General features: G+C 42.1%; 1 protein-coding gene across 3 annotated transcripts in view; it reads right to left on the bottom strand.

Annotated features, from left to right (window-relative positions):
- RAD54L2 (RAD54 like 2) overlaps nt 1–16079 on the bottom strand; it is a 106671-nt gene that overhangs the window by 54416 nt on the left and 36176 nt on the right. For all 3 annotated transcript variants that reach the window (XM_047775566.1, XM_047775557.1, XM_047775576.1), the window contains one exon: nt 8782–8977. In XM_047775566.1, coding sequence (XP_047631522.1) covers nt 8782–8923 — 142 coding nt within the window. In that variant the 5' untranslated portion in view covers nt 8924–8977. The remainder of the gene's footprint in view (nt 1–8781; nt 8978–16079) is intronic.

Genomic DNA, 16079 nt, shown 5'->3' with positions numbered 1-16079 from the left:
AAATACTATCCAAACTCCAGACATACTCTCAAATGAAGGATCTAGGACATTAGGCAATCACAGTGTTCATAACATATATTTAAAACTATTCTTAGACGAGGAAGACATCTAGGCTCAAAATACAGATGTCTAATGTGACCAAAAAACCATAATAAATGGTGACAACTACAATCTCCATAACCTATGCTGTCTTGTGAAGGTCCTTGGGGGCTTTCACAGGAGGGAGGGCACACTGGCTAAGATTCCCATTAGACTGCTGATTCTACTCCTCCCAGATGCAATTCTTCATAAAACAAAAGCCACCCATTCTGCCTCTGGAGGCTCCCCTACACTTATTCCACTTCCAATGGCTTAGAGAGCATATCTTCTCCTGCAGACTGCTGCTACTTACTGGTATGTTAGAATTCACAGAGAAAGTCTGAAATAGCAGCTGTCAGAACTCAGGCAAATAAACCCAGGGTTCCAGATATACCTCAAACTGCCACCACTGGCCTCATATTACATGTTCAAGCCCCTGTCTGTCTTATCCCAGACTACTCTGCCCTTTGCTCTCTGAGCTCCAGCCACCACGGAAGGGCTCAACCTTCTTGATTCCAAACAAGCAAAGCTGTTCCCACCCCAGGGCCCTGCCTAGAACACTTTACCCCTAATTCTTTATACTGCAAGCTAATGAAAGGGGGTCAGAGAAATAACAAAAGCCAAACTCCCTACAGGAAAATAAGAGATCCAGGGATTAGGAAGGAGACCAGCTTTCCTTACCCAGTAGTCCAAGGGAAGACGCTGCCTAGAGCCAAAATTGACATCTAGGAAGCTAGCTTTCTGTCAACAGGATGGCTATAAAGCAGGATCCAAAAGGGAAAAAGCATGCCATATATCTAGCTGCAATTCTAGGATCCTAGTATCCTGATAATCCATGTAAAATAGACAAGAAAAAAATGAAAAAAAAAAAGGAGGTCTATTTGTTCTAAAGAGATGTGCCCATCAGGTCAGTGTCCAAATCTTAATTAACTTAAACCAGGGTTTCTTATACTTTTCCACTGAGGAGTCCTTAATTCCCTCAGAAAATGTTCTTATCACTTCAGGGCTCATAGGGCACCATCCAAAGCATTCAAACTCTACTCTGAAATTTATTTAAAGAAAATCTTATTTTGTCTTAAAAATTCATGTGAGCTCTGATTTCTTATGTCTTAATTTTCATTACAAAAAAAAATTTTTTTAATCCTTACTAAAGTATGGAACCCCCAAAGCCCTGATACTACTCCACCAATTTTCCAATAAAGCTGACACTCTAACAAGTGTCATGTTTGTCTTGAAGCTTCATAAACTCCCAGTACCCCTACGACAAGCTAAGGAACTAAGTTTGGAAATAAAACCCTTTGGTAAACAATTATTCTCAGAATAACCAGTAAGTTGTTTAAGTCTGTAGTTTCTGACTGGGGCTTCAGTTTGTTTTACAGTAAAATTTCTTTAGAAAAACTCTATTCCTTTTTTTAAAAAAAAAAAAAAAAACAACTCTATTCTTGTCTTAGCTGAACAAGGCTGTCTACAATGGCCAAACAGCTTGGATGAACAGAGAACTCTCAGAAGAAAAGTGCGGTGGGCCCAGTACCCCTGCTGGAGAACCAGGAAAATATCAGTGAAACCAACACAGGTAATGAAGTAAAAAATACCAGAGGAAAAGAAGTGGGGCATCTGGTTTTTCCTTGCAAATACTCCCTAAGAAAAACGGTAGCCTAAAAGAAGCAGTGGAGGTGAGGGGGTGGGGGAAATCTCATTATTAACTAAGATTATTATTGTACACCTAGAGAACAACTGAAATTTTTGGAGTGAAACCAGGAATTGAATTCATTAATCCAGATTAATGTTAATAAGAAGCACATGAAGTTCTGGTGTTCCCATTGTGGCTCGGCGGAAACGAATCTGACTAGTATCCAAGAGGCCTTGATCAGTGGGTTAAGGATCTGGCATTGCTGTGAGCTATGGTGTAGGTTGAAGATGCAGCTCGGATCTGGTGTGCTGTGGCTGTGGCATAGGTCTGCAGCTGTAGCTCCGATTCGACCCCTAGCCTGAGAACTTCCATATGACATGGGTATGGCCTTAAAAAAACAAAAACAAAAAACAAAAAAAAAGGAAAAAAAGAAACACATGGAATTCTTGTTTAACAAACATATTAAATTCTAAGAATTTCCCTCACCCCCAACCTTTAGTGTTTATTTAGGCCCAGGTTTCCATTTTTCTCCCATGTCTCCTTGCTGCAAGGGGATAAGAAAAAAACCTTGGGGAAATGATGTTAGAATTTTTGCCATTTTTAGAGACAGACAGACCAACCCTTGGAAACATCCCTTGGTCTAGACACTCTAGCACCTACAGTTGCCAAGAACATGAAAGAAAGAATCTACTGTAGGCTTAAAGAGTGAATGACACTAAGAAAAACAAATATATCAATGAACAAGCAAGATACAAGAAAATCTTTCTGCAAACATGAAAACATAAGACGCTGTGACATGCTGCAGCCAGGCCATACTTTCACATTCATTGGAACATACATTTAAAAGTAACTGAAAACAACATTTAAAAGTAACTGAAAACAACCTTTTTTTTTGTAAAGGCTAGATTATTCTACAAGTTCTCTTCATCTAAATGTTCTCTTTGAAGCAAAAATTAAGACCTGATGCTGAGCTAAAAGAAAATAATAAGCCAATTTAAAAAAAAAGAAAAAAAAACGAAAAGAAACATTAGGAGTTCCCACCATGACTCAGCAGAAACAAATCTGACTAGGAACCATGAGGTTGCGGGTTCGATCCCTGGCCTCACACAATGGGTTAAGGATCTGGCGTTGCCATGAGCTGTGGTGTAGGTCGCAGACGAGGCTCAGATCTGGCGTTGCTGTGGCTGTGGTGTAGGCTGGTGGCTATACCTCCGATTAGACCTCTAGCCTGGGAATCTCCATGTGCCATAGGTGCAGCCCTAAAAAGACAAAAAAAAAAAAAATGCATAGGGAAAGCCAATTTCCAGAGATACAAAGTTTTGCTTTGTTTTGCCGCACTAGAGGCATATGAAAGTTCCTGGGCCAGGGATTGAATCTGAGCCACAGCTGTGACCTACACCACAGCTGTGGCAATGCCAGACCCTTAATCCACTGCACTAGACCAGGATTTGAACCCACATCTCAGCAGCAGCCTAAGCCATTGCAGAGACTATGCCAGATCCTTAACGTACTGTGCCACAGTGGAATCTCCCAGAGACGCCATGTTTTGAACCTCTGCCTCGAATAATAACAGACCGCAAAGGGGCTGATATCCAACTTTCCCCACCATTCCAAAAGAATACAGAAAAGAAAAGCAGGGGAATGAAACACCAATCCAAAATGTTTCACAGCGGAGTTGCCATTGTGGCTCAGCAGTAATGAACCCGAGTGGTATCCATGAGAACATGTGTTGGATCCTTGGCCTCACTCAGTGGGTTAAGGATCCAGCACTGCCATGAGCTGTGGCATAGGTCTCAGATGTGGCTCAGAACTGACACTGCTGTGTCTGTGGCTCAGGCCAGCGGCTGCAGCTCTAATTTGACCCAAAGCCCGGGAATTTCCATATGTGGCCCTTAAAAAAAAAAAAGACAAAATGTTTGACAACATGCCAGGGATCCCCTAACATGGTATAAACAAAAAGCACTATTTTCTTCCTAATTTTTTGAAAACAAAGTCATGGTCCCCAAAGCCAAAGCCTCCATGTCCTATCACAGACAATTCTCAGACTCGTATCTCACAAGTCAATCAGTATCAAAAGGAAACAATAACCCAACTTAATGCAGCAAAGCTAAAAACATCTTAAACTCCCCATCCACTCCCTATTCTGTTTTTTCCACCTTTGCAAAGGTTTCATCACCTTCCCAGGCTTTACCAATTATACCTTCAACCTACCCCACATATCCAATAAGTCATCAAGTCCTATAAATTCTACTGCAACAAATCTATTTATTCCTCCTGTTCAGATCAACTGACTCAAACAGTTCAAATCTTAATTAACCCTTCCCATTATGCTCTACCACAGACCTAACTGGTCTCCCCTAGCTACAGGCCATCTCTGCTGTACACTGCTAGAATAACATTCCTAAAATACAAGGCCTAATGAATGCTAAGTAAAAACCTCCATCAATTTCATGTTGCCTATAAAACAAATTCTAAACTCCTTTATGATCTGACCACAGGCTACTAGTCTAGCTCACTCTGGTCACCCTCCCAATGTGTTCACTTCTACATCAAGCAAGAGAGCGCATCATTCTCTAGCATATGCCATACTTCCATTCTACTTTGTCTTTATTCATGCAATTAGTTCTACCTGTCCTCTCATCCCTGCTCAATATCACCAAACAACTTCTTCCCTCAAAAAACAAATTAAGAAGGAAAGCAAACAAGAGTTCCCATCGGGCGCAGCAGAAACGAATCCGACTGGGAACCATGAGGTTGAGGGTTCGATCCCTGGCCTCGCTCAGTGGGTTAAGGATCCGGCATTGCTGTGAGCTGTGGTGTAGGTCACAGAAGTGGCTCAGATCTGGCATTGCTGTGGCTCTGGCACAGGCCGGGGGCAACAGCTCTGATTAGACCCCCAGCCTGGGAACCTCCATATGCCATGGGTGTGGCCCTCAAAAGACAAAAGACAAAAAAGAAAGCAAACAGATCACAAGCAAGGGAACAATATGAATCTATGGTCTCAGAAGCAGCATGGATTTGAAAAAGGAGCACCACCTTGGAAACCAAAGGCCAAGCTTTGCCACTTTCTTATTAAATTACATTGAGTAAGGCATTTTGCTTTCTGAGCCTTAGTTTTCTCATCTGTAAAATGCATCTGCCCTACCTAACACATAGGATTACTAACATAATCAAGTAAGGCAAAGCATTTCAAAATGCTTGTAATGGGGGAGTTCTCTTGTGGCACAGCGGGTTAAGGATCCAGTATTGTCACTGCAGTGGTTTGGGTTGCTACTATGGTGCAAATTTGATGCCTGACCTGGGAACTTCCACATGCCGCAGGTGTGGCCACAAAAAAACATGCTTGTGAGGGGACAGAGATAAAGAAGTACTTAAAGGAAAATGTATGGCTTTAAATGCTATAGGGAAAAAAGGCTAAAATAGGCTAAGCATATTCTTAAGAAGTTTGAAAGTAATACAAAAGAGATCAAAAAGTAGAATATTATAAAGTAGAAATTACAAAGAAAACAAACATGGCAGTCCGCTCGTGGCATAGCAGGTTAAGGATCTGGCACTGTCACGGCAGCAGCTCAGGTCACTGCTGTGGTGTGGGTTTGATCCCTGGCCCAGGAGCTTCCATATGCCAGGGGCGTGGCCCAAAAAAGAGTTCCCACTGTGACAAAGTGGGTTAAGAACCTGACCGCAGCAGCATGGGTCACTGCAGAGGTACAAGTTCGATACCTGGCCCAGCGCAGGGTTAAAGGATCTGGTGTTGAGGCAGCTGTGGCTCAGATTCAATTCCTGGCCCAGGAACTTCTGTATTTTTATGTGTGGCCATAAAAAAAAATTTTTTTAAAGAAAACAAACACAAAATAGGGAATCACCAAGGCCAAAAGACATTTATTTGAAAAGTTTAATAAGATTGTTCAGATGGGAGTTCCCGCTCTGGCTCAGTGGTAAACAAATCTGACTAGGAACCATGAAGTTTCGGGTTCGATCCCTGGCCTCACTCAGTAGGTTAAGTATCTGGCATTGCCTTGAGCTGTGGTGTAGGTTGCAGATGCAGCTCGGATCTGGCATTGCTGTGGCTCTGGCGTAGGCGGGTAGCTACGGCTCCGACTGGACCCCTAGCCTGGGTACCTCCATATGCCGCAAATGCAGCCCTAAAAAGCAAAAAAAAAAAAGATTGTTCAGATGTTTGTGTAAACTATAAGGAAGCACTATACAAGTGAAGTAATGTTATCCAATAGAGATAAAACTTCAAATAGAAAGTTTCCTTTTTGAAAAGGTATGTCAACCTCAGCACTACTAATAACATTTTGGGCCAGATAAATGTGTATAGGAGGAAGTTGTCCTATGCAAAGTAAGATGTTTGGCAGGATCGTTGGTTTCTACCCACAGGATGCCAGAAGCAATTGTCCCCACTCCACTTCCCAGGAGTCATGACAACCAAAAATGTCTTCAGACGTTGTAAATTATCCGCTGGGAAGCAAAATCATCCCAGGTTGAGAACCACTATTCTAAGAAAACAAAAGGGGCACATCACACTGTATCAGCTAAGACTAGACTATTCATAGCTATTCCTAATTTTAGAATAGCTGGCTCCTCTACCATCACAACTGTGAGAAAACCAGCAGGCCAAGGCAGCAAAGGCAAGACTGAAGACATAGGCAGGACTTGGACGTTTGAGCAAAACTGCAGAGAGTGTTCAAGATAAGAGGACCAAGAAAGCTGTAAGAACTGAATCAGTGGCAGAGTTGCCATAAGTAACAGAAGTATCACCTTTATTTCAGGGGGGCAAAGGTGGGGAGGTAGTGTAGAATCTAACACTAGAGTGAAATATAATAATGGTATTTAAATCAAATTCTAAGAGGTTGGACACCCTAAGAGAGCAAGAGAAGGAGGCAGTACCTATGGGAAACTTTTTTTTAGCACTCTGAAATTCACAAGCAATAAAAATAAATCATTTCAAATTTTTAAAAAGTTATTTCATCAAGGACTGTATAAATATCTTTTTAAAAAACTCCAATTGTGGAGTTCCCGTGGTGGTGCAGTGGTTAACGAATCCGACTAGGAACCATGAGGTTGCGGATTCAATCCCTGGCCTTGCTCAACGGGTTAAGGATCCGGCGTTGCCGTGAGCTGTGGTGTAGGTTGCAGACACAGCTCGGATCCCAAGTTGCTATGGCTCTGGCGTAGGCTGGTGGCTACAGCTCCAATTAGACCCCTGGCCTGGGAACCTCCATATGCCGCGGGAAGCGGCCATAGAAAAGGCAAAAAGACAAAAAAAAAAAAAAACCCTCCAATTGTATATAGCTATACTATTCTGAGACCAATCACAATTAAATTCTTGCCACCCACTTCTAAAAACCTGACAAGGAGGAGTTCTATTGTGGCTCAGTTCTAACGAACCTGACTAGTATCCATGAGGATGCAGGATGGATCCCTGGCCTTGCTCAGTGGGTGAAGGATCTAGTGTTGCTGTGAGCTGTGGTGTAGGCTGCAGACACAGCTTGGATCCTGTGTTGCTGTGGCTATGGCATAGGCCAGCAACTCTGATTCGACCCCTAGCCTGGGAATGTCCATATGCTGCATGTGTGGCCCTAAAAAGTAAATAAATAAACAAATAAAAAATAAAAATGTAACAAGGAGCAAAGGATTATAAGAAGCCAAGAGGGAAGACAGTGTGTATATATCCATCATACTCACCAGCAGCATCTAAAACTCAATCTAAACTTGATGAGAGTTCTAGGGGAGTCTGAAAACCTAGGGACTCTAATGCCATCTTAAGAACCATGAGAGGCAAACAAGACAGTCTGATGGTATACCCTTACATCATTATTTCCACTCATTCTACTTTATCGACAGGAACTACAGAACTAGCTGTGGGGAGATTCCAAGTGAACAGGGTAGCAGTGGATAATAAAAGATAATGTCAGAGGGGAAAAAGTGTCAGCGGTGAACTGGAAATGCAGTAGAGACTTCTAGACAGTATAAATGACAGAAAATTTATTATTGAACCATATGGCGGCTGTTACGATGAATAAGAACTGAAGATAGTAACATCAGCAAGAAAGAAGACAGATGTTCATTCTCTTACGATCTGGAGAATGGTAGGAGCACGTCTTCCTAGGTTACCAGCAGATCCAAGCAAGTATGATCTACTACAATGTTCAGGTATAAAATTTTTATAAAAAGACAAAAATTAGAGTTCCCTGGTAGCTTAGCAGTTTAAGAATTTGGCTTTGTCACCCCTATTGGCTCAGGTTCAATCAAACTTCTGTCTGCTATTGGTACAGCCAAACAACAACAACAAAAGACAAAAATTTTATTCCTAAGTCAACAGAAAGCTTACAAACAACTAAATCCTATCCTGTGAAAGGCTAGAATTAAGTGAGAAGCTCTGTGGCTGGCCAGATGACATAACACTGGACAAAAGATGAAAAAAAAAAGTCCAATGACACGTCAACAAGTAGGAGTAAAGGAAGAGTGAGCCAAGCAAACCAAATAGGAGTCCAGAAGAGGTCTAACAGCTATAGAAGGGCAGTTCTCTTCCAGTAGGAGCAATTTATAGTCACTGGAACTGGCTGGAAGGCAGAGCAGCACTGCAGAAGAGGCAATAAGATTTCTGGAGTTGTGAACCTATCTAAGAATCTCTACCTAGATAATTTCCTCATGTCCACCGAAGCAGAATTATGAATGTAATTTAGGAAACTCACAGACCACTCACAGTTACCCCCAGACCTACCTCTGGCCACCTGATGGGTCCATAACCACACATAAAGACTCACCACAGGGGCTCTGCCACTAACTGCCTCCACAACTTAAACAAGTATATGCTCCACTCTCAAATCTGTGGACCTAACTCTGCACATCATCAAAGACGAGCTGAATGCTAAAGACAGGCTTATGTAGAGGAACAGCAATCCACTTCCTGGAGAAGAGTATATGAGTTCACTGTTGCTATGTTCCCAGTATTTGCCTTCTCACGATGGATCACGTAAGAAATCCAACTGCAAACACCAAGCCCTCTCACCAAAAATTCTATTAGAAGAAAGATAAGGCAACCTCTGTCACTCACTGGAGTTACTCACCATCCAGCAGGTCTTCCTCATCATCCCTGCCATGCTCCTCCACTGCCACCTCCTCCTCCTCCTCCTCCTCCTCTTCCGCATCCTCCAGCTCCACGTCTGGGTCCAGGTCTGGATCGCTCCCTGAGGCGGATTCGTCTGACATGGCTCCCAGAGGTCCTCAGTGGACATTACCGTCTCATGGTCCACAGCAGAGGTCCTAGGAAGAGGACAAAAGACATTAGAATCATTCAAAGATTCACTTAGAAGCATGAAGTTTTCAAAGAGAAAATATCAAGGATGAATTTTATGAAGCTTTTCTAAGCAGGTCAGCTAACCAAACCCAAATTCAATCTTTTCCACAAGTGTGCTGGTCCTAGACATATTTTGGTGACTCTGCCCAGCTCAAGTTTCTCTTAGCTACTTGTATGGTCACTTTAAGAAATTTTCTTGACCAAACACACTATACACCTCAGAATTACCATTTGTTCATTCCTTCATGCATGTTTCCTGAGTACCAACTAACACTCCCCCTCTCTACATAAATCCTGCCCTAGAGGCTTGCTGTTGGGTCAATAAACCAAAGAAGGCAAATTACTTTGCCTAGTAGGTCATATGACTATTATACAAATACAATAATATTTATATTTCTATAATTATATATATACATATACATATATATATATATATATAATCACAGGCTTTGGGGGCACAGTAGGAAGCAGAAAAAAGCATGCTAGAGGGTGCTAGGAGACTGGTGTGTGCCACAAGGAGCTACTCTTTTATATGGGGGCAGGGGGAGCAGAGACCAAAAGCAAGAGGGAGCCAAACAGACATCATTTGGAAGGACTGTGTCAATGCAGAGTAAGTAGCAAAGGTGGCCCTGGAGTGGAAGTAATTGGGAGTGCTCAGGGAAAAAGGAGTGGACCCTGACGTGGAGCACTACAAGGAAAATGGTCTATTCTCCAATCAACTAAATAAAGGGCTTCTAGGCAACTGACTGCTCATCACACTGTCATACCTCCCAAGCATGTAGGAAGAAGTCTCAGGCCTCAGGTTCCTTGTGGCTCAGAATCTGCCCTGCCCTTTGCCAACATCTCTGCTCTCAGGCTCTGCCCTACCTCTTGGCCCACTTTCAGCTCCATTTCTTCCAAGGAGCCTTTGTCAACTGCCCTAGTCTTCTGGGATCCTATTCCCTCTTCTGAATGCCAGTAGCCATGCTGACCAAGCTGATCTTCACTGAAGGCTTCCTATGACCGACTAGGCAAAGTGGTTTGCCTACTTTGGTTTCTCACCTCCTGACCCAACAGAGGGCCCTAGGCAGGGATTTAGCTGGGAATTGTTTCTTTGTATCCTGGAGCTAGAAGCATGTCCTATTCAAATCATTAATTCAATCACATTTACTCCCTCTCTTGCTAACCTGCTCTATTATGTCTACTCTGTGTCAGGCACTACACACATCTGTCTCTCTTCCTCTCCACTTTACTATCAGCAAGATCATTTCTTCTTGAGAGGAAAGAAAAAATAAGATAAAGCTAGATGGACTGCTCTATAATAAAGCAAATATAACAAAATATTAACATTTAGATTCACCAATTCTTTCAATTTTTTGGTATATTTCATATTTTTTTTTACAATAAAATGTAGAGGAAGGGGGCAAAGATAAATAATCTTTAAGACAAGTTGCTATCAATAACCACATCAAGAATCAGGTCATGGAATGGATAAGCAATGAGATCCTGCTGTGTAGCACTGGGAACTATATCTAGTCACTTATGATGGAGTATGATAATGTGAGAAAAAAGAATGTATGTATGTATGTGTGGCTGGATCACTTTTCTGTACAGTAGAAAATTGACAGAACACTGTAAACCAGCTATAATGGGAAAAAAATCATTAAAAAAAAAAAAAAAAAGAAGAACCAGGTCATCCTAAAATTCCTCCCATTTCTCCCCCACCCAAAAAAAAAACCAGGGAAACCCAAGTCTCTAATTATTCAACACAAATACTATTCCAGAATTGAAATATCTTATTAAGGTCTAAACACAATTTGAAACAGAACTTCTATGTTCTCTCAAACAGAAACAGAAACAAAACAAAGCACTCTGGATCCTTTAGAGTTTTGGAAAACTAGAATTTAAGACTGCTTGGTTAAAAACCCACAACGATTATGAATGTGTCCTGATGGGTCATATACTCAGCCTCTCAAGGCAACTAAATCAAAGAACAACTGTGAAATGATTTAGTAACAAAATTTAAATCTGTGCATTAATAATACACTTCCAAAAACATTTACAAAGGTCATTAAGGTACAGGGAAGAAAAGTGATCCTCAAATACACATTCATATACCTAAAGCTGAGCAACCATTCACTGACAAAGCAGATTGCAAATCTCTGAGGGAATCCTACTGATGGGGATCAAGTAGGATAGTTAAGCAGGTAGTTGTCCAAGTCCTAATAGAGGATCATAGATAGAGAGGGAAACCTAGGAAATTTTGGGAGACCACTATAAGTTAATAATCCCTCAAGAAAGCCATCAGAATGAAGCAGGCTTGCTTAACTATAAAACCATAAATAAAAGCATGAGATATGCCTCAAGTCATTAAGTGATAGATAAAAAAAGGCCTGCAATCAAGTTCAGCAAGATAATGATCCTTAGGACTACGGACTGGAATTTAAAGGAAAGATAACATTCCAAAGTAGGAGACCCTCATTATACAGAAACCTGAGGGGATTCAACATATTTTGGCATATGCTACCATCCTTCTGCTGATCTGAATAAGCATCATGACAATTCTAGTTTGACCTCAAAGGGTCAAATACTCTCTTACTGGATGTGAAGGAGGAGCTAATGATATGAGTCTGAACGTCTACTCCATACAAAGGAAGAGGAAGAAGGAATCCACTTTCCTTGAATTTATAAAAATGTAGCCAACCTACTCCCCAGGGCAGAGTTTCTTTGCTTGCCATCTGTATCTCTCACAAGCATCCTAACTTAATAAATCTATTTCTTGCCTAACACTGTGTCTCTCGCTGGATTCCTTCTGCACTGAGACACAAAGAACCTGAACCTCAGTAAGTCCAGACACCAGGTGAATGATTCTAATTAAAAAACCATGGGGGAGTTCCCGTCGTGGCACAGTGGTTAACATATCCGACTAGGAACCATGAGGTTGCGGGTTCGGTCCCTGCCCTTGCTCAGTGGGTTAAGGATCCAGCGTTGCTGTGAGCTGTGGTATAGGTTGCAGACATGGCTTGGATCCCGCCTTGCTGTGGCTCTGGCGTAGGCCAGTGACTACAGCTCCCATTCGACCCCTAGCCTGGGAACCTCCATATGCCGCAGGAGTGGCGCTGGAAAAGGCAAAAAGACAAAAACAAAACAAAAAACAACAACAACAAAAAAACCATGGGAGTTCCCATTGTGGCACAGCGGAAATGGATCTGACTAGGAACCATGAGGTTGTGGGTTTGATCCCTGGCCTCACTCAGTGGGTTAAGGATCTGGTGTTGCCATGAGCTGTGGTGTAGGTCTCTGACACAGCTCAGATCCTGTGTTGCTGTGGCTGTGGTGTAAGCTGGCAGCTGTAATTCTGATTCAATCCCTAGCCTGGGAACCTCCATATGCTGCCGGTATGACCCTGAAAAGCAAAAAAAAAAAAAAAAAACCCACCACAGGTTCAAGTTCCAATCTGGCTTTTGGCTGGGTTGAGTCAGAGGTGTTTTTGGTTTCATTATGCTTTTAGTTCATTAGGTTTTAGAAAGAAAGTAGTAACACAATTAAATATTAGCAGGTTTAGAAGTGAAATTTATTTCTAAACATTAGTATAATGATCATTAATCAGCAACTACTCTGTATTTGGAAGTCAGTGTTCACAATCAGCAAAATCCCAGTTTATCCTAGACTGCTTGAAACAACTATTTTATTTACAGTGTGCTTGGCAGACTATGAAGTGGCTTTTTTTTTTCTTTTTGGTCTTTTTAGAGCTGTACCTGCGGTATATGGAAGTTCCCAGGCTAGGGGTCGAATCAAAGCTGTAGCTGCTGGCCTACACCACAGACACAGCAACACCAGATCCGAGCCACGTCTACACCACAGCCCACGGCAACACTGGATCCTTAACCCACTGAGTGAGGCCATTGGACTAGAACCCAAGTCCTCATGGATACTAGTCGAGTTCGTAACTGCTGAGCCAAATGGGAACTCCCTGAAGTGGCTTTTAGGAACAATTTTTAATTAGCAAGTACATTTACATAAATGAATGCCAATCATTTTAGAGAAGAAATTGTGTGGTGGTGGAAGAATAGCAATCACTTAGATGTAAGCAATTAACAACAAAAGTCCTCCTGTCAATTCCCAGTTAACAGACATCTTCAAAACAAATTCAGACAGGCAGAAGCAAATATAACTTATACATTTAAGAATCATACATATTATTAGAATATGAAAGACAGTGGTCCAGGGAGCTCCCATTGTGGTGCAGCAGAAACAAATTTGACTAGTATCCATGAGAACGTGGGTTCGATCCCTGGCCTCGATCAGTGGGTAGGGGATCCAGCACTGCCATGAGCTGTCATGTAGGCTGCAGGCACGGCTAGGATCCTGCATTGCTATGGCTCTGGTGTAGCCCAGCGGATAAAGCTCTGATTTGACACCTTGCCTGAGAACTTCCATATGCTGTGAGTGCGGCCCTAAAAAAAAAAAAAAGATAAAAAACAAACAAAAACAGAGTACAGGAGTTCCCGTCGTCGTGGCGCAGTGGTTAACAAATCCGACTAGGAACCATAACGTTGTGGATTCGGTCCCTGCCCTTGCTCAGTGGGTTAACGATCCGGCGTTGCCGTGAGCTGTGGTGTAGGTCGCAGACGCGGCTCGGATCCCGCGTTGCTATGGCTCTGGTGTAGGCTGGTGGCTACAGCTCCGACTGGACCCCTGGCCTGGGAATCTCCATATGCCACAGGAGCGGCCCAAGAAATAGCAAAAAGACAAAAAAAAAAAAAAAAAAAACAGAGTACACTTTAAAATAGTACATAGACCAGATGCCCATAATAGAGAAGAAACTGGAAAGTGGTTGATTTCTTAAGTCCCATCAAATATTGTTTTTCTCTTTTCCTCTCTTCTAGGAGCCACTAAATTTCTTTACAGAGATAACAAAATGAAATTTTTTCTCAGCTCTTTAGAACCATATTAACTACATAAAGGGCAGGTTTTGCTGCTACTGATCACCTTCGAAAAAGCCACAAGTGGAAAAATGGCAGGGGAAAAGCTGATCTTGGGGGGCAGCAGCACAGTCAATTATACTTGGTCTTTGAGGGGCTCCACCCCACCCCCATAGACACTTCCATATGGGCACAGCCTCCCAGAAGGGAAGGCAACCCTGCTTCAAGAAATCAGCTCTTAGTAGAACTGTTAGACGGACATGAGAAAAACATGGATAAGGAAAAAAAATGCACCTCCTCATTTGTTCTTCATCCCATGTGAAACACTGCTTCAACCTCCAGTTAAGAGAAGCCCTGCCTCTAAGACACAGAGAAATGAGGAGAGTGACTATGGATGTGCTGCACCTTAAGAGGGAACTCTATTTCTACAAAGCAAATTCTGGGAATCAAATTCTATTTTAATGAAACTGGAGAACTAGCTATTTAAAGGAATTCCAAAGAGAACCACTCTGAAAGGCAAATATTCAATCCGTAAGTAAGGTGTTAATGTCTATATTTTAATATATTGGTTTTGCTAAAAAGAGGTTGTAATTATGAAGAAACACACAGCCAATCCCAAGCTGATCCCCTCACGGCAATCTTAAGAGTAAAGGAAAAGATTCTTCTGCCCTGCTGAATTCAAAGACAATGACACCTGTCTGTAGTGTGTTGTCTGGCCAAGAATCAACAGAACTAATCATGCTGGACATACCCTGGTGGGGATATACAGGGGGAAATAAACACACAGAGACACATACAAACATACACACATACAAAGCCTTTGTTCACAAAGCAGACCATGTGTGGAGAGTTCACCCTGAAATCAAAAAAAAGCAAGCACATACTGCTCACCAATGCAGGGCATGTGGTACAATTTCAGAGATGCCCTTGTGCACCTTAGCAGCATCCTGATCCCATCTTTGAAATAAAATAATTCATCCCAAATTGCCATGTTCTCATTAATTTTGGCGACCTTGAATAATATTAAATTTACTCAAATGATCTCAAAGAAATCCAACAGTGAGTGGCATGCACACCTTTTGTCCATTAAGAACATAACAGGTTGTTCCCATTGCAGTACAGCAGAAACGAATTTGACTAGTATCCATGAGGATGCAGGTTTGATACCTGGCCTTGATCAGGGGGTCAAGGATCTGGCATTGCTGTGAGCTGTGGTGTAGGTCACAGACGTGGCTGGGATCCTGAGTTTCTGTGGCTGTGGTGTAGGCCAGCAGCTGCAGCTCCTATTCGACCCCTAGCCTGGGAACTTCCATATGCCAAGGGTGTGGCCCTAAAAAGAAAAAAAAGAATATTAAAAAACCACTGAAGTTCTTTTGTGAAGCAGCAGGTTAAGGATACAGCATTGTCATTGCAGTGGCTTGGGTTGCTGCTGTGCCATGGGTTTGATTCCTAGCTGGAAAATTTCCACATGCCTTTGGTGTGGCCAAAAAAAAAAAGTTTTATAAATAAAATTGTGCATTTATGCTAATTTACAAGGGGAGGAATGTTTTAAGAGCAAGAAAACATTCAGCCCAAAACTAAGCAACACCTCTTCAAAGAAACCCATTAGTCAAATAATTTACATAATTCAAAGAGGAAAAAAAAGTTCAGTTCATATGTACTACTCACTGGGTACCCACAAGATTCTTCGAGTCTGCTGTGAGAGATTGACTGTGGATCTCTAAAGTAATTTCATCTTCCCAATGCAAGATAAAGACCTGACTGTGTACTTCAAACTTCCATGTAGCCCAAATGCCTTTTGATTGTCTTTCAGTTACTTAATACATTTAATACACATGAAGCAGCCACATAGCTAAACTGACAGAGCTCAAAATATTTTATCTGGAAATCTAATGAGAATTTTGGGAATTAGGAACTTGAGAAAAGGAAGGAAGGGTGAACCAACACATTCAAGACTCCAAGGAGCAGGGCTACAAGAGATAACTCTCCCAAAAGGCAATGCAGTGAGGCCAGGCCCAGAAACCCAGTACCGCAGAGGCACTGGAGCCACATTTAAAGAAATCAGTCAAGAAACCTAAATTCTAGTTACAGCTCTATGGGAAGCTAGCTACATCGCCTTCAGCATATCAGGTCTCCCTCAGCTTCCTCCGGATTTCATCTTCAC

Source organism: Phacochoerus africanus, chromosome 1 (assembly GCF_016906955.1).
Source record: "Phacochoerus africanus isolate WHEZ1 chromosome 1, ROS_Pafr_v1, whole genome shotgun sequence".
Lineage (NCBI taxonomy): Eukaryota > Metazoa > Chordata > Mammalia > Artiodactyla > Suidae > Phacochoerus > Phacochoerus africanus.
Note: the sequence above shows the minus strand (reverse complement) of the source record. Positions and strands in the feature narration are given on the sequence as shown.